This window comes from Typopeltis vanoorti, chromosome 5, assembly GCF_054136105.1.
Source record: "Typopeltis vanoorti isolate ZY-2024b chromosome 5, IOZ_Tvanoo_1.0, whole genome shotgun sequence".
NCBI lineage: Eukaryota > Metazoa > Arthropoda > Arachnida > Uropygi > Thelyphonidae > Typopeltis > Typopeltis vanoorti.
Window position 1 is genome coordinate 26178534 of NC_143553.1, and position 25152 is coordinate 26203685.

The 25152-nt window shown below is 35.9% G+C and overlaps 1 protein-coding gene across 4 annotated transcripts in view; it reads left to right on the forward strand.

Annotated features, from left to right (window-relative positions):
• Positions 1–24741, forward strand: part of LOC150106269 (cytotoxic granule associated RNA binding protein TIA1-like) — a 665834-nt gene extending 641093 nt beyond the window's left edge. For all 4 annotated transcript variants that reach the window (XM_090392287.1, XM_090392288.1, XM_090392289.1 and 1 more), the window contains 2 exons: positions 7124–7257; positions 22297–24741. In XM_090392287.1, the coding sequence (XP_090248413.1) occupies positions 7124–7257; positions 22297–22456 (294 nt within the window). In that variant the 3' untranslated portion in view covers positions 22457–24741. The remainder of the gene's footprint in view (positions 1–7123; positions 7258–22296) is intronic.
• The last annotated feature ends 411 nt before the right edge of the window (positions 24742–25152 follow it).

Here is a 25152-nt window from a genome sequence, read left to right on the forward strand (position 1 = left end):
CTTTCCTTTCCTACTTTTTCTCTCTGCAATTCGAGTTTTTCTTCTCATTAACCAGCCTTGGAACATATATATTGGCAAACAATAAACTGATGCCGCATGTGTCGGGATAACTAAACAACACAATCATCTAGCTTTACTTCACACTGCAAAATCAGTGTGTGTTATTTTTTTTTTCTTTTTGCCGCAGCGAAAACTTTACTAACAACGCAACGGGAATTATTATCTCTTTGTATGTAATCGAAACTAAACACAAGTCAAACCTGACTTATCAGTGCTCTCTTGACTGTCGTAAACGAAACTAACTTATAGTCGTTTCCGGAAGCCTTAATTCAGTGCATCGTCTCTCTATTAGAAGTTTACACACGAATTTTAATTAAGTAATTAGATGTGAGTATTCTTCAGGTGAAGTAATCTTAATTAGAAATATTTTAGCTTTACTTTGCAGCACTGTACAAACACGCAAGCTCAGGTGAAATATGTCTAACAGCAAACTTTATCTCGTAACTCGAAGGCAGACTTTGGATTTCTGTGTAAAAGTACTCCATATACGGCGCCCCTGCTCTGATGATATATGCCTGTTAATACTGCAATACTTTCCAAGGCATTCGCCAGAGCACTCTTTCTTAATCGAATGTCTCAGATATGTTTACATAATTATTCTTCCGCCTAAACCAGCTTATTAGACTACCTCATTTCCTGCTGTGTGTGTGTGTGTGTGTGTGTGTGTGTGTGTGTGTGTGTGTGTGTGTGTGTGTGTGTGTGTGTGTGTGTGTGTGTGCGTGCGTGCGTGCGTGCGCCAAAAGTTCATCACTTTGAAATGTTATTAGTTCTTATTACATAGTATCCACAGTTCCGTTTGTATTACTTCAAGTGAAAAATGTTCTCAGAAAAACATAACTGCATTCTGTTCGTGAGAAATCATTACATAACATTTGGTCTGTAACTTAACATTGAATGTAGTATGTAAAGGTCTTACAGAAAGTAGTCCGGAGTGCGAATTACGGTAATTGTCTGTAAAATACTACACATAAGCATGTTTGCTTGATCCAAATGAGATCTCCTAGCAAGGCGCCCTCATCGCATGATTCTAATGCATGCTCTTATCCACCCGTTTTTCTTTTCTTTTTTATTTCCAGAATTATCTTGATAAAAAAAAATAACGTAATGTAAATGAAACATAGTTTATATTTAATTTAAATTAAATTTACTCAGAGTTACTGCATAGAGATTTCATCTAATAAACGCAAAATGAAAAAGAAATTAAATATATTGCTTCATGATTGAAACAAAAAAAAAATTTTAATCATCTTATAAATTCAAATTTAGTCCTATTCTGCTGCAGCTATGAAATTCAGAGAATTACTGGGAAGTTCTTAATTGATCTCCCACGATTAATAAAAGAACCAAAAAATAAATAAAATCATTTAATCAGTTTTAAAGTGTAAATTATTGTACTGCAGAAATATGAACAAATATGCATCGCATCAACAAGTTCTTATTTTAATTCTTTACGATAGAGATTAAAAAAAGTTCAATATCTGACTCTGGATATTTCATATGGATATGACGCGGGAACTATAATAATGTCAGATATAACTTTAGTAAGTCGTAAACTACTGAGATAAATTACTGAAGCGTAATTTTTTTTCTCTAAGTTTTTGTTAATCTAAAAAATACACAGAATAACTTTCAATACTTTGACTTCATAATGAGCTGACATAATTTTTGTAAATATCGGTAATGGTTCAAAATTTTAAGTTACTAGAGTGCTACGGCTAATTTAAATGTATTCAGGTCAAATAATCTGGATCTTGAGAAAAGAAACAATTCCTGTTATTGGTGCGTCTTCAAAGAATTAAACTATGCCTTGGAAAACTGTACTCGTATTGAAAAGGTTCTTCAATGTAAAACTTAAATAATAGCTACGTCAAGGTGAAGTTGAAAGTCGAAAAACTTCAAAACTTCCATTTAAATCGACAAAGCCGAAAATAGTCTCTTCCCTCAGAATAAAGAAGATAAAATCGGATGAAAGGTGCTGCTTATCAACATCAAAAAGTGACGATGATAATAATATGAAAAATGGAATTCATCTGCACTCATTGTTGAGCTTAAAATGGAATGAAGAGAATCCACGCATATACTCTACTAAAGAGAAGGGTTAGCATCTTTCTCTTATCCCCCCTTCCCAAATACTGAAATCTGGCACCACACAGGAATCCAAACGTTTCTTAGACAACATATAAAAACGTAATTTTTACTTTCAGTTGGCATCGCTTGATGCAGCCCGAGAAATTAGAGAACACCTAGATTTATGTTAAGTGAGATGCTGGAATAAGTTTCCCATCTAATAGAATTTGGAAATCAAATTTGAGAAATTTGATTTCCAAAAATGGTTTTTGAAACAGATGCATATAATATTTTAAAAAATATATAAAATGAAAAACTCCAGTCGAACCAGGATTTAGTCAACTCCAGTTAATTTCTTTGGTATAGCATGTAGTGCGATGGTAGATGTGCTTTAATTTTAACACTGTAAAAAATACTCTATCTACATATATTTCTTTATATTTAATATAAAGAACTGCATGTTTCATAAAATAAAATCACAAGATCCTTTCTGCATTGTGTATCTCTTAATAGCATTAAAAATATAGAAAAATAGTGCGTCCCGCAATGATTTCGTACAGGATACGAATTCGATTTGGATTACAGAAGACGCTCCAATCATTTGACCAGTACATCAGATCTGTTTATTCTCTGGCCTAGTTGTTTGCTTTGCAAGAGGACAGCTTACCACATACGTATTTGGCTGACTGTCTTTCATTCAACTGAGAATTTCTTTCAAAGGCTATTCGTATCCTAGAATGCATTTTCAAACGTCGAGGGTTCTGCCTGAAGGAAACGTTGGGATCATCTTCGTAGCGGCGCTCAGGAATTGCGGCAGAATACTACTTTCTCCATATAAGGATGTACGACTCACCTTCAGTTGACGTATAAAAGTTCCTCACGCATTAGATGGATTCGAACCAGGGTCTTACCAGCGACTTCAACATTACTGACCATGCTGTCGGCCTTGGCTATCTGAAATTAACTTTTTATGATAGTGTCGCATTTAAGAAAGTCAGAACATTTTTATCTAAAGAAATTATAGGCCATTATTATGAAATGATTTTATAAGTTTAGGTTATATAATAAATTCGTATTTAGTGTTGATTGCATCAGCCAAATATTTAGCCACAACAGAAATCAGCTTCATCAAATTTGACGCTGACTTAGTATGAGCGATAAAGTCTAATGAAGGCAAAAAAAAAAAAAAAAAAAAAAATGGAGCGGAGTTATTTCGACATGTTCAATCTGTCCCTTAAGGCAAAAATATCTTCTGTTCATTTACATAATTTTGGTAATGAGTGCAAAATATTTTAGCTCTTGGAGGATCGAAATTCTTTTCAAAGTATCAATCATGGAAAGCTTTCAGTGGCTATTTTCTTTCTCATTTGTTTCTTCCTCGTTGTTATTTATCCGTTTTAGTGTATAATCTTTCTTCATCATTTCTTTCAGTTTCTTCTTTTATTTTTGTAAATGGTATAAGAAGTGCTGTAGCAAGTTGAATGATCTGACTTTCCATATTAATGAGATTTTACTGTTTGTTCCTTTAATGATATTAGAGGGGATTTTCTATTGTGAGCGCACAATAGCGGGTTTAATTTCCTTCTTCAATAAAGTAACTTAACTGTCTTTTATTTTCTAATAATGCCTTTTAATGTATCAAAATTGAAATGGAGGATTTGCATTTTGTTTATCTTGTAAATCAGGAAAGTCTCCCTTGTTTCTGATTAATAAGTTCAAATGTTTTTCTTGATCTTAAAAATAACGCTATTTGCTAATTTCTTTTAAGGTTTCAAATAAATGGCAGCGTTTGAAATTAATAAGAAACGGGATCAGATATTAGCTGTGCACTGTGCAATTACCTGTTTATTGTTTCTCTTGCTGCAATGTTGATTGAATTAATTTTTTTTTTTATCCAAAAGAGGTCTGTCAGTCTTCAGTCACATTGGGAAATGATCTCTGAATGCATCAACCATCCATTGCAGTGAACCTAACTGCTTGTATCTAATTATTGATGAGAGAATACTTCATAATTCTTAGTATTGCAGTAACAACAGTGCAGCAACTTCCAATCTGAAATAAGCGGTTTCGCTTCATTCTCAATAGCTTTAATTAAAGTAAGCTATTGAGAATGAAGCGAAACCACTTATTTTAAAGAGTGCTAAAGGTTATGAGAACTGAGTTTTATGGCCTACCTTTTCGATTAAATAAATCATAAAAAATGGTTTCAATGTATCCGTTATAAGTAGTCCTGAATACAATGGATGGCTAATTTGTGTTTGATAAGGAAAAAAAGAACAAAAAGTAATGCAATCCTCCTGAACAAAGTCCGCAACACTGCTATACGAGGGTGGTCTGACAAGTTCTCGGCCTTGACCATAGATGGCAACAATGTCGGCAAGGATTTTTTTTCTAAGTTGGTACATCTGTCATAAGAATCCATGTGAAATTGCAAGTCATTCTATTAAGTAGTTTGCTTTATACAGCTGTATGAAGCAAAAGCTCTGTCTGTATCCCTTGAAATGGATAAATTCAGTATCGTGCGGTTATAAAATTCTTTCTAAAAGAAGGTTTAACGCCAAAAGAAATTCATTCGAAGATCATAAACGTTTAGGGGCACTCTTCCCCTTCGTTTTCGACAATTAATAAATGGACTGCCGAGTTTAAACTTGGCCGTACCAGCCTTGAAGATGATCCACCTGAAGGACGTCCAAAAAGAGTAACAGCACCAGAAATCATTGATCAAGTGCACGATATGGTATTGGATGACCGGCGAATCGAAGTGCGTGAAATTGCTGAGACTATAGGCATTTCAAAAGAACGTGTAGGATATATTTTGCATGAAGAATTGCAAATGAAAAAACTTTGCACAAGATGGGTGCCGCGCTTGCTCACAGCAGATCAAAAACGCACTCGCATGAAAATATCTCTGAACAGTGCTTGGAGCGTTTTAATAAGAATAAAACTGATTTTGCACTGGTAAATAAGGAAGAATGAAGTGAGCTATAGAGGATGTAAAGTCAATAAGAGGTCATTTAGGCAAAAGAACAGAGCTTCTACATTGGAAGGAAATCTGAATCAAGCAAGTCATCCAATGTGACAGGCATTGAATGATCAGAGGGAATTGGCCAATCAGTTTCTTCTGATCTTGTATTTAATGTAAGACAGGCGATAGGTTTCTCCAAGAGCTATTACGTGCTATGCAGTGTGTTAAGTTCGTTATTTGTAACCAGTCTAGGATCACGAATGATCCATGAAAGTTCCTTTCGTTATATTCAGATCATTTATATTAACTTTTAGAAATTAATAATAATAATAATTCCTAACTTGTTTAACTGAGTGAAATTTCGAATTTGGAATCGCTGTTAAAATTTTTCGTTTGAAATGTAGCATTTAATTGCTAAAATTCAAAAGAAAATTGTCTGCGGTATTCCAAAACAGTCCTCAGTTTATTTGATGTGATAATGGTATCGGTATCACATCAAATAAACTGTTACGAAATATTTGTTTATGAATATCCGCAAGGATTTTTTTTCTTATTTCGTCTTTATATGATAAAAAATTTTCCAGATTCTTCACAATAATCTTAATTTATAACATTGTTAAATAAAATAAATAACTCTTCTGACGCCTCTTATTTCTCAGGGGTAGTAGGTGAAGCTCTTTTAGTTCTAACTTTTTTAGAAATCTGGGGGTGGGAAGACGTCTTGGCCACCCAAAGCTGAGCCCATGGTTTTCGGTGATTTTTATAGGCACTAAGGAAAGAGTTCGGCAGACAATTTCCATCTGGTAATTTACTTCCCTGAATAACCCTTAGAAATCTTACTTTCTGAATATTGAATATTTTGTCTGGAATAGAGTCACCCGTCACTCCACATTATACAAAAATGTGGTGTGCCGCTAGTCTTTAAATAATTTATTTGATTCGAACAGATCCCAAATCTAGATATTGTGTCTAGTTAGCTGAACTGCACTTTTTTGCAGGAAAAAAAATCGAAAACACGCTTTTCAAGACCATCAGAATACAGTTGGAAATTAGTCACTAAACCCAAACTGACTTGCTGAGAGGTTTAATTAATTCCACTTTTAGGACTCTATTTCGGGCACGCTTTCATGTGTGTGGTAGGTTGTTTTGTTCTTTTCATTGCACCTAACAACTAAGAATTTATATTTCTCCGCTCATAAATGAATAGCATGAATACTACTTATATCACTATTTATTTATTTTTTAATCCTAACATTGAATCACTGGGAATTCATATTTGCTAAAGATACAAAACAATGATTATAGTTAGTGACCAGCGTAACTTTTAATGCAATATGCTCTTATTGTTTATTACCTCCGTCTTGTTTCTTTACAACCTGCGTCACAAAAAGAAGAAGAAAAAAATGTTCAATACCAAAAGAAAGTTCTGCACACATCAGAGCGTTGTTTAGTCTTGAAGGAAATCCTTGCATACTAATGAAGCGTGTACAAAACGATTTCCTTGATTTACTCTTTTTTTCACTATTAATAAACTTTGCACTAAAGTAAATTCTAAATCAGGTTGCTAATCACATCACTGCCTTTCTTTGCATTTCGAGAAAGTTAAAACAGTTAAAGAAATTCTTCTTTAATTTGTCACGGGAGTTCTCTACGAAGTGGGTCATTTGGAAAAAGCTTTTTGGATCACTTAAGAAGTCAAAGATTCAGTGGCATGTGAGTGCATAAAGCATTAATATTGAGGTGATAAATAAATGCAATGGATTTCACATCTCTTTAACATGTTCATTGCCAAACACGCGATATCGCGCGATGCGAGTTCTCACCAAACGGCCGATCATGCGTTATCGCGTGGACGTCGCTAACTAAATAAAAAAATAAAAAAAAATTTGGCCACCACACGAAATTCCAATTTTCAGCTTGGCAATGAAAGTGTTAAAAGAGCTTTTAAAATTTATGTACAAATAACAACGAAATGTTTATCTCAAACAAGCAATGTTTATCTCTGTTTTCTTTCTTGCTTTTGTTTTACAGAACCTGGCAGCACAATACACGTACCCCTACCAGCAGATGAGTTACTGGTATCCACAGAGTTTCCCCCAGATTCAGGGACAATTCATACAAGGCATGCAGTACCCTTATGGACAATATTATGGGCAGGGGTTTGGGTAAGTATCTGGAATTACGTGTGATCCTCCATAATCACGCAGTAATATTTTATTCATTTGTTTTATACTGCATGTTGTTTGTTTCGACCAAGCATTAATGATCCTCTAAGTGATTAACGAAAACCCAGTCATTATTTCGATTATATAAACCCTCCTGTTGTCTTACTGCATTGGAACACCCAGTTCTTTGTGTGGTTTCATTTTTATCTCAGAAGTCCTCTTCTGGGATAAAAATGAAATGCCTTCATTTCTAATTTATAGAATCGCTGCTATTCAGTCCCCCATATGGAACAATGATGTGGTTTTTTTCGTAACAGAATTTTCGGATAAATTCTGTTCTTTTGAAAAGCTGTTTTCATCAGAATGAGTTTAACAAATATTTAATAAAGGGCTTTGTATTACACGGTTAACTCCTCAGAGGAGTTTAAAATGTGATGCTTTGCGTGGCGTAAGTTGTGTGGAACTGAATATGGACCAACAGCACAATAACGAGCATTCATTTGTTGTGCAATCTGCAAAACAATAAGCAGCTAAATTTTACAAATCGCATCATGCTAAACAACTTCCGCGTCGATGTCAGCCTTTTGTTACAAGAGAAGCGTGAATAAAATTACCATCTTTTTATATCTTTATCATAATCTTCCTGCAGTTTACTCGTCACTCAGATAACCCATCTAATAGTTGCAGATATTTTTAGAATTCGCATTCATGTATTATGTAAAGCTGTTGATTTACAAAAACGTTATTTTGCGATTCATTGAGATAGATGCCAAGCAGTAGATTACATGCATAAATATCAGTTCCCAGTATAAAAGCTAAAATGCACTGCCGTTGTCGAAAGGTTTGTCTGTGATTGTTGTTGTTACGTATTCAAAACTTACAGAAGACTATCTGCGTTATCATCAACACTCGAAAGATTGCCATCTCTCTCTCTCTCTCTCTCTCTCTCTCTCTCTCTCTCTCTCTCTCTCTCTCTCTCTCTCTCTCTCTCTCTCTCTCGCTCTGCTTCTTTCATCAGCTAAAAATTGTGAGCCTCATTGCTATTTCGTTTTTTACGTTCTTCATCCCCAGCTATTTCTTAGAGGGGCTGTTATGTGAAATTTTAAAGTTTCATCCTTTTTTACGGTAATTTCTTAGCATCTCCAGTAACGTGTCTTGGAAATGCTAGCAAGATTTTTTTTTTATTTCGTCACTTGCAATTTCTATCCACTGCTAATATTTAGGAACTGATTAATGAGGAATCGTCGTATTTATATCTTAACAATTTTTACTGCTGAGATGTTACTTGAAAAAACAATTTTTTTTTGCCTCCAGTGAGTAAACATCCATGCCTTAATCCCCAAAGATTTGATCTAGAAATTTTCTAGACTACTTTACACACGGCAAATCTAATAATAAAAAAAGAGTTTCACAATAAACCGAAATGCTCTATTCTAAATAAATTTTGCTTTTTGGTGGAGAATCGTGTGTTGACCTCTTTGGCTGAGTAGATGGTATCCAACTTATAACTTTAAATGATAACCTATGGGTTCGAAAGTGATGCTTTACCCTTTATTTTATCCTTGTATGATTTGTATTTTTCTGCCTGCAATTGTATATTATTAAAATTAACTTGCTACTGTCTTTTTGGCTCACCCTTTGATCCCATATCTCATTACTATATCAGTAAGATAAATGCTTTCTGTCGAATTTCATTTATATTCTTTTGATTGCCGTTTTCATCTTCCAAAATTATTCACAATGGTGTTCAAAATTAGTGATTACAGAAGTAATTCAGCTACTTCAAAACTAACACTAATCCACATAAAAATCCCTGAAGCAACTCTGTAACTGAATTTTATTAATTTCATTATGATGTCGTCATTGACTCAGACTGGAGTTCATTCGTTGTCTTTCGTTCCCATCTCTATGCGTAACATTTAGAAGATTTCAAATGCTTGCTTTTGTTTTCACATTCTTAATTTCGTTTTTGGTGACTTGTTTCTTCCAATATTTTCCTTTGGATGACGTTATGGTTTTTAAAGCATTTTAAAATATACCTCATATTCTTCATTGCTGTCTCTATATATATATGATAGAAAAAAATAATAATTATAATGAGTTATAATTAGAAGTTATAATTAGAAATTAGTAATGAGAAACATTTTAGAGTTTTTGAGACTGGTTTAAGGCGCCTCCGTTACATCAATCATCGTTCCTTCAATTATTACATATCTATTTGCAAATTATTTTTGTTTTTTAATCAGCGCAGTTAATTGTTTTTAACTAATTATCAATAAGTTTGATGCACTTTTTTACTCGAATTTAATTTTTAGAGTTTTCTTCATAATCTGCGCAGTTCTGCCAAGAATTTTGCCTTTTTTTTTAGTTTTCAATATGTAATCTCAATTATATTTGATTGATATCGTGTCGTTAGTAATGATGATAACAAATTTAACTAAGTAATCCTGAAAATTATGGTTACGCCAATAAAGATTAGCATGCAACGGAAGTTGCGCCACGCCCATTTCATTTTCCACAATGACAAAATTATACAAAAAATACAGAATACAAGAAATAAATGTGTAATTTAGAATACAAACTGCCGAATGAGTGCAAATGAGAATTACGTGATGCTTAAAAATATCACGAAAGGTCATACATTTACTTTAAGAGAAACAAAAATCGCAGAGTTGCGTTTTATACAGGTGAAATATTAAAATCTATCGGAAGAATAATCTTTCATTTGTCTATCTCAAAAAACCCTTCATTTATCTCAAAAACATTCCTTAAAATTAAATACAGTAATGAAATACTTTTAATTTCTTTAGTGCTCTGAAAATTTAATTTTCAGAGCACTAAAGGATTAATCTGACGATGATAGTGTTGTTCCTGTTCCACACGAATGAACGGTAAAACAATAAGTATAATAATCAGTGGCTGGTATATTTAAATCGTGACAGCGTAGAAATTCATCTTCACTTAATACACAGAAATGTATGTTACAAATTTAATTTTTGAATTATTTGAAGAAGATTGTTAAACAAAATTCTCATTAGCTGCAAAAACAATGTTTGTGTGGTTTTTGGAAAAGTGATTAATTTACAAGTTCAGCTGATGTGATCTCTAATGAAACTGTTGCGCAAAGAAAGACCTTTTCTAAGAGCTAAAATAGTTATAAAGTTAAATCGCATGAGACTTGTTCACCGATTTTCCTTGGGAGCCGCCGCTCTGTTCGCCTGATCTGACACCAGTCGTTTTCACAATTGAAATTTTGTGCATGTGCACTGAGAAAATTCTTCGACATAGTGCTATCATTGCCAGGGAAGTAGTCAGTGGCGGATTACCCAATAGGCGCACGCCTAGGGCCTCAAAAATTACATAGCAAAAAGATAATATGCCTCTTAAAAATTTAGTGAAAGCTTATATTTATTTTTTATTTATATGCCCTAGGGCCTCAAAGGAACATAATCCGCTACTAGAAGTAGTCAGTATAACGGATGGTACGGGCATTGCTACAATAATATCGGTTGTCGCATGTGAAGAACACGTGCGAACAATATTAATCATAATGGCGCTTGCAGTGGGACAATTGTAGGAAATCTCATTGTCTACAACTTTCAGATACATCAAGACGTTGGGTTCCTCAAAACCTGTGTAGTTGCAACTTCTAATGAACACTTTTCTGCTGTTGTAAAGCTGACTCTGTAAAGAGATTTGATATCTCTCTTTTCTTCCAAGGTTTACTTTACCCTTGAAAACTACTAATCCAAGGTAGGTTGTAAATCCCTCCACATCATCGAATAGTGTTATGCTCCTAAAAGCTCACTGAAAACTCTTGATTCTTTTTCATAGGTGAAGCAGAAACCTTAAATTTTGATTAGGGATTTTCACACGGAATCACTTCGCTCTCTCACACAGACATTCTGTTTCTGCCACATGAAAATTATAGAGTATTTCCATGATTGCTACTCATCAGAAATATCGATGCGATTTCTGATGAATGCACTCCTCCATATCTGTCCAGTCAAACTCACTGAAATATTTTCTGCACTTCGTTAACCTCCTATGGCGTATCAATGGGACTCATCCTTTCGCGTTTATTTCCAATTAACTACCATCTGCAGGTATTCCACTATTAATTTATTTCTTCTTCCTTCTCAAACTTCCACGATAGTAATACGCCCATTGATGAACAATCGTTATGATCTGGGATCACCGTAAAAAAGCCTGTGCCTGTCGGAATGACAGCGATGAAATCCTTCGATGAAGTATGCTAGCAAAAGAAAGAATTTTCTTGACTGTCGTCGTAAAGTAAATGAAGCTGTATGCAAATTATTCTAAACACATTCTTAAGGCTGCTGTAAAGAAAACATTTCTGAATCACAAAGTTATCACTATTCAAGAAACTTTTCTGAAATACGTATTTCGAATACATATCTTTGCGAAAAGCTCAAACCTGCCTCCAATTCTATGCAGACTGTGGATGATATTTACTTAAAGGTGAGTTAGAAAGTATCATAATGGAGTAGCAGTGTTTTTTCGCTCATCAAAATTACAAACCGATCGTAGAAGACAGCAGCTAATAGATACTATATGTTCTTCATGGGATATATAATGTGTGTGTGGAGAGAGAGAGAGAGAGAGAGAGAGAACTTCAATGGAATTATATAAGTTGTTCCTTATTTTACTTAAAAAAGTAAAACAACTTTCTTATTACTTAAAACGTAAAATAATGATAATCGTAAAAAACACCTCATCACTTTACAAGCATGTGGAATAATTACGTCTGGGCTGAGATGTGGCCCTGTACTGATAGCATTAAATTTAACCTTGCTTGTAGCTTGCGGATTCTACATTGCTTGGGAAGAAGATAAAAGACACCTTGGGAAAGGTGCATCGTGCCACATAACAGGTCACATGCTTGTAGCCGGTAAAAATTGGAGGAATACGATCTCTCAAGTCATTGCAACTGTATCCGAGTCAAATGGTTTAGAGAAGAGAGTTTGAAAGAGGATGCCATGTTGCAAGCCTATCTGTTCAGCAAAATGTTGACAAATTGGGCCATCTCAGGGTCAACAAACAATGATACCATACTGATATGGAAGCGCAGGGAGCCAACTGCAAGTGCTACCCGTAGTGGATGACTCACCGAACGTAACCGTAAGGTACTACGAATGATAATATGTGAAAATGCCATTCGTCGGCCGACACGTTGAGTTCCGGGCAACGACTGAAACACGAATCTGCACAGAAGAACATTCAGAAGCTAGACTCACAACATGGGTTTCATGGCAGGACCGCAGTATGCAAGACCCACATTACCGGAACCAACATGCAGCGTTGTCTTCAATGGTGCAAAGAGCGTGTATAGTGGGACATGGAAGCTTCGAAAGCTATGTTATGGGGCTACAAATCACACTACACCCACTACAAATTAGATGGACAGGTGTGGGCTGTGGCGGACCCGATGAACATCTCTTATCAGTGCGTAACTCCAACTATGAAATTCGGAGGTAGCTGTGTTGTCTGCCGGCCTGGTTGGCCGAGTGGTTAGCGTATCCACTCTCCAGTCAAAAGACTGTGGGTTCGAATCCCGCCATGGGAATGGATGTTTGTGATTGTCTGTGAAAATACTAGCGGTGGTGGTGGAAGGTAGATGGCGTTGGTGTAGATGATGGTAGTTGCGGGTCGTAGTAGTTGGTTGAATGAGTGGCGGAGACAGAGTTGTAGAGCAGGTGCCCTCCCTCAATGAGTCTTTGGACTCCCTGGAGGTGTCACGTAATAATAATAATAATAAAAATAGTATGGTGCTGTTTTCTTGATTTGGCCTGGGACCTCTTTTTGTGGTGCCACCAACATTCAGATACCTCTTGGATGAACTCCGAGAGGTATCTGAATATTCCTGACAATGTAATGATTCCTAGTTTGTGGCGTTTCTACGGAACTGACCATTGTCTCTTTCAGCAAGACAAGGGTGCTGTCATAAGGGTGCTGCTGTAACTGCGTGGTTTGTGGACATGAATGCCACCATACTTCACTAGCCTCCACAGAGCCCTGATCTCAGTCCTATTGAACATCTGGGGGATGAACTAGAGCGTCGGGTGAGGTCAAGGGATGTCCGCTCGACAACAGTCAGCACCTCATTACATGCCTACAAGAAGAATAGTCCAAAATTTCCATTGATCGTTATCGTACACTTGTGGGAATACATCTCATTCAGATGGGTGCCATGGTTGTTTGTTCCTCACGCTATTATTATTATTTGACACCTCCAGGGAGTCCAAAGACTCATCGAGGGAGGGCACTGCTCTTCAACTCTGTCTCGACCACTCAATCCACCAACTGACCACAACTGAACCAACGCCATCTACCGCCGACTACCACCACTAATTTTTTTCCCACAGACTATCACAAAAATCCATGCCCACAGCGGGATTCGAACCCCTGTCTTTTGGCTGGAGAGTGGATACGCTAACCACTCGGTCAGCCAGGCCGGCCGACTGGTTAGGTTCACTGACTTCTTTCCAAGCAGTGTATATCTGAATAAGCTTAGCTTATCACTGTCAGTTCTACATACAAAAACACAAGCATGGTAAGTCCAGACAATCTAATCATGATATCTGGACTATCTAAAGAATCTATTCGAACAAAATAAATGCGAACAACAACAACAAAAAATAAAAATAAAAATAAAAATTGCTTGTATGCATGCTTTTGCCGACTTTAAGTGGCTGTCCTCTCTCGAGGAAAAAAAAAAGTGACCGTAGCATACTGTGCAGGATGCGTTATTCTTAATCCCTTATTGTTTTTATTATATGCATTTAATTTCTGTATAACTTCAGATTTGAAGACGCCTGAAATATTAAGTTGTTATTAAATTAAATCATATTAAATATCGTGGTAATAATCGAAAGCAAGAATACACAGTTCACAAAACTCTATTTAAAACAAAACGTAATGTATACTCATAACGTGCATGTGTATGTTTTATATATATATATATATATATGTCAAGTTTAACAAGTCAAGTTTACACCTGAAGTATTTTCAGATCTGAGGCAACTCGTGGTAAAGGTGAAGTAAGCTCTGATCACTTTCCTTAGTATCTCCCATAATGCAAAGCACATCTCCTTGCGGACATGTCTGATGCCATGCATTAAGGGAAGGGCCACTACCCAGACCGGTTTCGACCTTTATTGAGGTCTCATCAGTGGGGACCAGACCCTGAGGTGTCAAGGTTGAAGTAATGCAGAACTTATAAATTTTACCTATAAAAGTTATGCTCATTGAGCAATAAGGTCATTCAATACTAAGTTGGGGAAAAAAATGAATACATAACAGTGGCAGTTGATGCGAGTTTGAACCATCCAACTTGGATGTAGGTGAAGGAAGGTATTAGTAATAAAGAGAAACGAGTTAAGTTGCAACCCCACTGATGAGACCTCAATAAAGGTCGAAACCGGTCTGGGTAGTGGCCCTTCCCTTAATGCATAGCATCATACATGTCCGCAAGGAGATGTGCTTTGCATTATCGGAGATACTAAGGAAAGTGATCAGATCTTACTCCACCTTTACCACGAGTTGCCTCGGACCTGAAAATACTTCAGGCTCAAACTTGACTTACTTGTTTGTTTGCTTACTTGGGAAAAAGGATTAAAACCAAGTTTATAAAATTTCTTGGTATCTTTAACGTATATCCAAGGTAAAAAAACTTTCTACATCTTTCTCTCATCCTGAGCTTTTTATTTAATAAGGTCAAAGCACCCACCTTGTGCCAACTTGTATAGGTAAAATTTATGAGTTCTGCATTACTTCAACCTTGGCATCTCAGGGTCTGGCTCCCACTGATGAGACCTCAATAAAGGTCGAAACCGGTCTGGTGCATAGCATCATACTTGTCCGCAAGGAGATGTGCTTTGTATTATGGAAGATACTAAGGAAAGTGATCAGAGCTTACTCCACCTTTACCACCAGTTGCCTCAGACCTGAAAATACTTAATGCGCAAACTTGACTTACTTGTTTGTTTGTTTAGTTGGTTTGTTCGTTTGTTTGTTGTTGTTTGGTGTTTGTTTAGTATATATATAGTTAACGTGGCAAATCATTTTAAAACATTTGAGTGATAGCACCAAATTCTTTACCTTGTGCTCCGACCTTTGGCAAACATATATTCACACTTTCAATCTGCGATCATTAAAATGCTTTTTCAGAGGACCAAAACAAACAGAATCGAAATTGTTGGGGAGGCGAAAGGTATCTCTTCGTGCTTTCATCAAAAAAACAGAAATCACTAACAGGTCTTGTAGCTTGACAGACATGTGTACACATGTAGGAGTGTAAATTACATTGCTTCCCATAAAGTCTGTGCAGTTGGCAAGTCAGAATAAACAATGCACTTATTTATTCTTACTTGCAATTCAATCCTCGTTTACTGAATATTGATATTCCGTAGTTAAGATGAAGAAGAGTTTTCAACACTTGAGATTTCTTTTAGTATTATTGGTTCTTATGTATCCTATATTTTATGTTAAGTCTTATATTCCTAACACCCCGAGGTTTAATTTCAGTTTTCGCTATAGTTTTTTTTAACTGTGATGGTTATATTACTTAGCTTTAATTAGCTAAATAGTAATAACTATATAATAATTAAATAATATTACTTTGAAATTATGCAGCACTTGCGTATGGTTACTTGGCAAATTTGGATAAAACTGCATCTTACACTATTAGGAAACCTGCTGTGTAACATTATGAATACTAAAGTATTCAAAGAATGATTTGATCACAAAACGAATCGGGATGGAAAAGAGTTTAGCAGCCACAAATACTTAGTGGAGATATTACAGCAGAGGGAAGATCCTGTAAAAGTAGGGGATAACATGTGCATAAAGAAAACGGAATAGTCGAAACTGGAGGTGAAATATCATACACGGAATATCGCAGAAATGAAGACATGAGGATGCAGATGAACATTGAAATACTGAAACAGTCTTGAAAGTTCTCTTGAGGCCGATCGTAGGAATGATGGGCCCCGCTTTCATCTGAATATGAAAGTGGGAGTGAAAAGAACTGAGGAAGACGGTGGGACGATAAATACAGGTGGTGGGCGGGAAGTATGAATATCGCTGAAAAATATGCAGGAGTCCAGATAGAAATAGTCTGCAGATCTCAGGAGGATCTTAGGATTATGCTAGCAGAAAGGAGAAGGCCTTAAACTGGAAAGTATCTTCAAGTTTACTCTTAGATCTTGAAATATATTATCGATTATATGGGAAGATGTTAAATGCACTCAAAAATATTTGCTGAAGAAAGACATTGATGTGTTATTATTTGGCTATACGTTTTCTGAGACGACTGTTCTACCGAATTAGTTGTTATGAAAAAAACAAAAGAAAGAAAAGACACTGTGTTCTTGACTTTATTTTTCTCTGAAATACATAATTCCTTTTTTCTATGTATTACTAATATAATTCACTAAATTTCTTTTTTAAAAATGTCTATCGCTTAAATGGTTCTCCTAAACTGACAAAGAATTCAAGAATTGAATATTTATAGTTATTTTTTTCTTTTTCATTAAAACTCTGAAGGGCAAAAACAAAGAACTATGAATGATTCGGGAAATAAATTTTCCTCTCTGTTACGCATTAAAGGCAGAAGTTAGTTAACCTATAAAAACAAAATTTAAAAGAAAAAATAAAGATATTTTCTGTGCTGCCTTGTGAAAGGAATAAATGTGCCAAATAAGGGTGGATGAAGCCAGAAAGCCACACTGAGAATTCTATAAACGTGGCATTTTTACGCGCGCGAAGGGAGTCCTCCGAACAGTTACTGTAGTTAATAGTGATTACAAATTATCGTATATTAACTGGCATCATAGTTCCGCACGGAAGTTCTTTCTCCGTAATTGACCGTGACAAAAGAAATTCTTCGATCTCATCAACTGAAGCAATGGTAACCCATTGAGAACAGCTGGTGAAAATGAATTGTAGCCTCCCCACACTGTTAATGTTCCTGATATTAATAAAAGCTTGCGTGCAATTTCGCCGATCATCTGCAGATGAACGTTTCCCCTCTGCGCATGGCTGCTGCCTGACCACCATGACCAAAGATGATGACATATCATTGGCATATAGATTCAACACCTCGCTAAAGTATCCTTACACGCGCTTTATTACACCACAGTCAAAAATAACTAGTGGAGAAAACTATCGGGAATTATCAGGAATAGCCCAATAGCAGCAAACTGCGATCAGGAGATAGTGGAGCGGAACCCTTTTATGATAGTGATAAATACTGACTTCATTAATAGCACGAAAATAATAAACCATCTAAGCGCTCTTGGCAGGCTGCAGATTCGCTCGGTGTCGTTTGAACACTGGAGCAGCATATTTTAAAACTACTGCATAATGGATGGAATAACGTTCGCTTTCCCACTGCCTTAATTGAGAAATTGAAAGAAACTTTGAAACACCAGAAAATTCCCCACGTGTTTAATTGAATGCAAGAATATCATCAACGGAAACTTTTCCATATTTGATGTTATTCGAGAAAAAATTTCAAACTTAAGAACAAAATCTATATTAATTAAATTTTTGTTTCCAAAAATTTCTCCATTGTGCGATGTCAAAATATTGGAGAAAAACATCGCTAATTCGGAGAAAATTCATTCCCTAAAATGACTCGAGAGTTACTAAAGTGGTTGAAAATCAAATTTGCGATAAGCTGTTATCCGTAAACATCTAATCCAATAAAATATCACATAAAATTGCAGAGGAGTGATTTTTTTCATGTCTTTATAGATTATTAATGCATAAAACACGAATGAGCCTCTGGAATTTAGGTCGTCTACTGTAAATGAAGAAAAAAAATCTTTAATCAGTGTGGAGACGCCTAAAATTTGTCACGGTAATAATATTCTAAAGCGCTGTATTTCTTAATAATAGATTTTATTCGACAAAGTAGGCATTATGTAAAGAAATAACGACGGATAACTTGCATAAAAGCCTTTGATACCTGGCGAAAATTCTACATTACATAATATTTTGTCACTAAGTTATTATTTCCATATCTCGTTTCCTACCTTATGCATTCGAACGATGTCAAATTGTATCTACGAAGATATTAGAAATATGTTTTTTTTTTAATTTCTTTTCTTTTCTTTTTATTTTGAATACCATCCGTATTATTTTATACTTAACATGTTATTTGAGTCAAACGAACAAGAATAAAATATCCATATTTCGTTATCAAGAAATACAAATTAACCTCTATGGTAATGGTAGATTTACTAATATCATATTATTATTATCATTATTATTATTATTTATACAGGTACTCCACAGAGTCAAAAGACTCATCGCGGAAGCCCCACTTTATTCATAACACAATACCTATCATACATCTCCTTAAACCTATTCACTGATGATCGCTCACAACCACTTCTGGCAATCCATTCCACTCATTCACCACTCTTTAAGTAAAGAACCTACTCCACACACCATTACTAACCACACTCTTAGACTCCTTCCAAGTGTGGCCGATTGTTTTTTCCTTGCTCCCCATGTACTGAAAAATTTCTTCTTTCTCAATCTTATAGCATCCCTTTAGTAACTTATAAGTTCCTATCATATCCCCTCTCCTCCGCCTGTCAGCTAAATCTGCAACTCACGCATCCTCAATCTATCCTCACATGGAACATTCCTCAGACCAGCTTGGTCACTCGTCAGAGATCTGTGCACAGTAGTCAACATGTGGCCGAATCATAGACTCACAAAAATGGATAATAACCTCCCTATCTTTACTTACCAATGTGTTCTTCAACATCCAAGTAGTCCTATAGGCTATTTTGCTAACTCTTGCAACATGTCCTCTGAATTTCAAATGTCTATCCACCATCATCCCCAAATGTCTAGCCTCATCAATTTTCTGTAAACTAGTACGATCAATATGACACGAAATATGTAACCGAAAAAAGGACAACCATTGTCCTTTGGACACACTGCCAATTTAAGTCATCCTGCAAGATATCTATATCATCTTTATCAACTATTGCCCTCCCCACTTTTACATCATCGGCAAACAACTGAATATCTCCACTCAAATCTTCTACTATAAGAATCGCGGTTCTAGTACAGATCCCTTGGGCACGTCACTAGGTACCCTCATTCGCCTTCATATGGGCAGTCACCATATATCATATATGCACCTTCGTATGGAACCTGCACCACGTTTACACCTTTGATTTTTGACAAGAGCTACCAAGTATCGTGAGTTTCTATCTCGCTTCTGAAGAGAACTGAAAAATCTTCCAAGTGACAGTGATCGTGGGGTTCAATGATTCTCGTCACGACAAGAGGAATCTTTGCATGAGCTTTTTGGAAATGTTACTGATATATCATATGAATGTAGCAGAGTTTTTACTCACGAAAACTCAGATTTTTCAACCCGCATACAGGCAAATCGTCTAGTGAACATACGCAATAAACTGACAAAAATATTCGTGGGTAGTAGAAAGTTGAATGAGGTGATGTTGATGGTGGATTACGTAGTGCATGCGTGGTGTGGACTAATCTCCTATGATGCGTCCTCCCTTCTATGGAAGTATCACGTGATAATATTTTTAACTATAGTAGTTTATTCCATTTCAAAGAAATTACATGTACACATAAAGAAGATGAACATAACACTACGATACAAATTTCAGTTAAGGTACTGCCTTCATTTTTGCTACAATGAGTAGCAAATTATTATTATTATTAAGTAATTAATACACAGTTACGTAATAATAATAATAGCAGTAGTAATTTACAGTTTTGGTTGAATAAAATTACAGTTTAGTCAAGTCGACAAAGACTTGACTAAGGCTTGAATGGATAATAATTTCATGAGATTTGAATCTGCCATGGATTAGAAGATATCAGTTAAGATTTTATCTGCATAATGCACCGATATCGTTGGAAAGAATGTCGAATTGTAACTTATCTTGATAATGCAGTATTCTGATGCTTGCGGGAATAAAAACACAGCACTGCTTTATTGCTTTTCTTCCTGTGGAAGAGGGAAGAAGAGGAGGGCTTTTACTATCAAGCTACTGTCATCCCGACCTCGCAGCTATCAATGGTGCGTGTAATAGCAAGGAATGATGCTCTGCTCCTGGGATTGCTTGTCGAAGATAACATCTCACAAGGGAGAAAATGAAGGAGATTAAATTCTGTGATCATTCGTTTAACAAGAAAATGTTGATAACATCAATATTTCGACAATAAATCTTTGTTTTTTGCGTTGATTCATTAAGTACCAAAACGAACGACTACTCGTCACTATTTTCAGGGGGGGGGGGGAGTGTTTGTGTACGAAGGAGCACGATGAAGAAATCTGCAGAAGAAAAATTCCCTGCACTGACAAAAACGCTCTGTTTCTTAAAGATCAATAATTCAATGCGAAGAAATTCAGTTACCTTCAGCGACCTCTTTTGTCACATTTCTTAAATAAAAACTGCGCATTATTGCAGACTTGTTAACACTTCATATACACCGCCACCTAACAAAGCAGATAACGTATAACGATGCGCTGTTCCTCTACGAAACAAGAACCCTTTTTAAAAATAGAAAATTGTAGTTCAACGGAAATACAAATAGGGAGGTGCTAAAAACAGAACGTAAACACTTATTAGGCAACCAATAATAATTAGCTCATTCTCGTTGAATAACTAATAATGCTAAAGTGCACTTTGACAATGCCCACGTAGACGAATGAGCGCAATTCAAATAATCGAAAGTTGGTGCAAAATAAGGAAATGGCCGTCATGGACGGAATGCTTACCTGACAGAAACAAAACAACGAATACTCAAATTGTATATTCAGAATTAAGAAATTTCTGAATAATAAAAATTAAAAATTCTTAACACCGCGTTAAGTGAATATCACCTTCTGTCAAACAGAAAATCGGCAGTGAAATGAAATCGTTTATTCATTTTGATTTTGTTAACAGAATAAATTAATTAGAAATCTATTAAAATGGGCTAAGAATTTTATTATTATTATTAAGGAAATTCGTGACTGCGTTCTGCGAAGTTTGCTTAAATTGGAGAATTGGTATCACACGTAATAAACTAAATGGATCTGATTTATAACACTGTAATCATTATAGTTAGCAAAGAATAATAAGCTCCTTACATTTAATTTCCTAGTAGCTGTAGTAATTAGAATCAAGCGATGGAAGGTTTATTCGGTATATCATGAAAACAAAAGGCGTGTTATTATTACAAAAGGATTAAAAAGAAATCCAGAAATCTCGTTTGGTATTTGACAAATCCGTATGATAGTATTAAACATAAATTAAATGCCAGTACTTATCCAATCTCACTACGTGAACGGAGCATAACAGCGATGAACCTTATAGATTAAAAAAAATCCGATCATCTTTATCCTGGCTAATGAATGCAGCATTCATTAGTAGGATTAAACACGACAAACTGGATGGCTATTTACGAATTAGTTCTCGACTTAGCCTGCTCCCCTGTACATCTATGGACTAATCCCTGACTTAAAGTATCAAATATTAATGGAAAATAAAAGAGGATTCAGGCTAATGAAGACTCGTGCTTAATTCGTACGTTGTTATCATTAAAAAATTCATATCTGCAGGTAATCCTTTTTTTACCTGCCGTACTGTTTTTATGGAAATATCGGTAAACAAGCCTTAGCACATATCCACTAATTCTAATCTTGGTATTTTTTGCAGCTAGTCAAATGGCGTGCTATTTAAGCAGCCAAATAAATTATTTTAATTTGCTTCAGCTTAAGACGAAGAAATGCAAAATCTTCAAAAGTAAGAAAATACCATTCCCCAAATAGAATGGTATCCTGTAAATAACTCGTTGTTAATCTCTTCTCAACAGGAATAGCGAATCTATGTATATAAATACTTTTTTATGTTTTATTTCTGATTTTTATATGAATAATTTCGAGATTAAATGCATTGTAATTTTGAAATCTTAAGAACATGTAAATAATTGATTTAATTCAATTTCTGCAAAGATCTGTTTTATTTCTTGTAGGCTGGGAATGCAGATGGCGTGGCAAGGCATACCTGGTCAGCCACAGATGGCAGCAGCAGCGGCCGCAGCAGCAGCAGCAGCACAGAGCCCTATTGCCCAGGGTCTGCAGCAGCCTGGGATGATTGGTGCCTATCCTATGCAACAATACCAGGCTCAGTAACTGTTCTGATGGCAGGTGTGCAGACAGGCCTCCCCTCTTCCCTCTCAACAGCAGGAATCAACCCGGCTACCAGAAGACAGCTTTTTTCCATTGGAGCACAGACCGGGGGCACCCCAGGCTTTGTAGACAGATTCTTCTGCACTGGTTTGTTGCTCACAGAAACCACCAGAAATGGCCCAGTCTGTCCGAAGCTTGGGGCTCAAGGCTCTTTGTGAACTTTGGTGCTCCTGCTCTTTATGAGCAACGAGCCATCGTTTGTTGGTTTGTATCACGGCTGTCGTTCTGCCAGCAGGGTATAAGGGAGGGGGAAAGTGTGGGAGGTGTTTGATCTCAACAACAGAAGCTTTAAAGAAATCTGCGGTTCTCAGGCCCCACTTGAATCATTATCGTTGTGTTTGCTGCTAGTTTAATCATGATTTTAAAATATAGAGATGACAGATCTCTTAGTCTAGATCTCTTTGACCAGCTAGTCAGTTTTTCCATTCCTCAGTGGGCCCTGTGAGCAGCAAAGGAACGCTCTGTTGTTCCGCGTGCTGTAGAAGCACTGTTCTGTTTATTACAATATGATAGTTGTTATAACTTAAGTAAAGAATATGACAATAGTATGTATGTTTTGAATGGAGGATTTTTGGACTTAACGTCAGAATATAACAGGAACATTTTAAAACATGTGTTGCAGCCAAATTTATAAGAGAAGCTTTTATGTCTTAAATATTCATGTTATGGTGTAAGTTATTTCTTTTCGTCTGAACTACTATAAAAGGAAATATGAATCCCTTTTCTCGTAGTTCAGATAAGTGATATTTATGTTTGTGTTTCACGAGAAAAAAAAAACGTTACTGTTGGCCAGTGTTGTCCACAAAAAAAAAAAAAATCTTCACTTTGTAGCATTTTCTAGAGGTGCATTCATGAAAACATTTCAGATCCAGGCTTACACAAGTCGTGTATAGAGTTATTGTTCTAATGCAGTCATACTTTATTATGTAGTTTGCTTTCACTACCAGCCAATTCATATGCTCCTCTAAACAAATGAGTATTTTTGGAGAGAGACGAAAAGAAGTTTTGTTTAACCTCTCCTTATTTTGACAGATATGGTGGTGTAGCCACCTCAAAGAGATGCCTGATATTTTCATACTGTATTTAAATGGTGCATTCAGTTGGTTGCCCTTGACACTGAGGACATTTGTGCAGAAGTGAGAGATTAGATAATTGTGACACACACACACACACTAGTATATAGTGCTGGTGTGAAAACAACATCGTATGCACAATGTACAAAAAAGTGAGCTGTCTATTTGCGTGTGCCCACTCTACCGTATCGAGTGTTTAGATAAGTAGATACTAAGTTGTAACAAGGGTGGAATCTGCCCCAAACAGTAAATTTCATAACAAACGCAGTAGTTTATAGTAGCTTAGATAGAATAAACTATGCTATCGCATCGCCCACGTAGGACCTGCCAATGCACTAGAACTCCCCTCATGTACAGTTTCCTTGTTGAACCAAAGAAAAAACCATGTATGTGCGTGTGTAAACTCCTAACTGTTGTGTCCATTGTTTGTAGTTATCCCTCTGCTACAGGAGTACACAGATGAGTATTGTAGTTTAAATATTATTGTGAAAAAAAAAACAAAAAAGGCTTCCGTAGCATGGTTAAAAGGACGGCGTGTGGGAATTATCGCCTAGCCTGTTGAGACGTTTTTCTTTTAGTCAAGAGTCTATTTGATGACACAGAAAGAGAGATAAGTATTATTATGTCACATGGGAAAAAAGGGTCGAGGTTGTATATACAAAGCTCACTGTTAGCCAGTCTGTTGGAAATTTTTTTTACTTGTTGCTGAAATGAAAACATTTCAAATTAACTTTGAGAAAGAGACACTGTGGAAGGCATGAATGTTTCAACAAGGTTTACTGATGTTCATTTTTTTACATGTTTTGATATTAAATGAATGAAGTTTTTCAAAGCTTACAAAGCTTTTGTGGGAAAAACAAAAACAATCCAAAGGTTAGCAAGTGCTGACTGATGCTTTATGTGTGAAACAAACAAACAAAAAAAACAACAACAAACAACCCTGTCTGTCCTTTGACATGTACCTTAGATTGTGGCGACCCCTGTGTTTAGACACCGCAGTCTGTAGACATAGCTCGTGCACAAAATATACCAGTGTGCGCGACCTGTGCGCCAATACTAAGTAGTTAATGCTTTAGTCTGCCCTGCCAATGCTGAAGTTTAGTGTAGTAACGCCAGATGACGCTGGAGTGTATTTATGCTAAGCTCAAACATGCAGATGCTGTGTGATTTGGGATTAGGAATGTAGAATCTGAGATAAAAGGATGAAAAATAAAAGTGATAAATTTGTAAAAACTTGTTTCATTATTGCAATAAACACACACATACACACACACAAAAAAAAAAAACTGTAATTTTTTCCTCCAGCTGATGACCATATTAAACAGCAACAGTTTATTGGTCCGTCAGGCTTTGTTTCTGACTCCTGTCTGAAGGAAATGTATTCATGAAGAAATAAAGTTAGCAACCTTAAAAAAAAGAAACATCAAATAAAATATCTGCTGACTGTTAATTTTTTTTTCATCTGTTCAATAATGATTCGCTAAAATGATTTAGGAATGAAAGACCAGACAATACAGAATGGTTTTTATATCCATGAAAAGTGACAGATACAGACATAAATGTTTA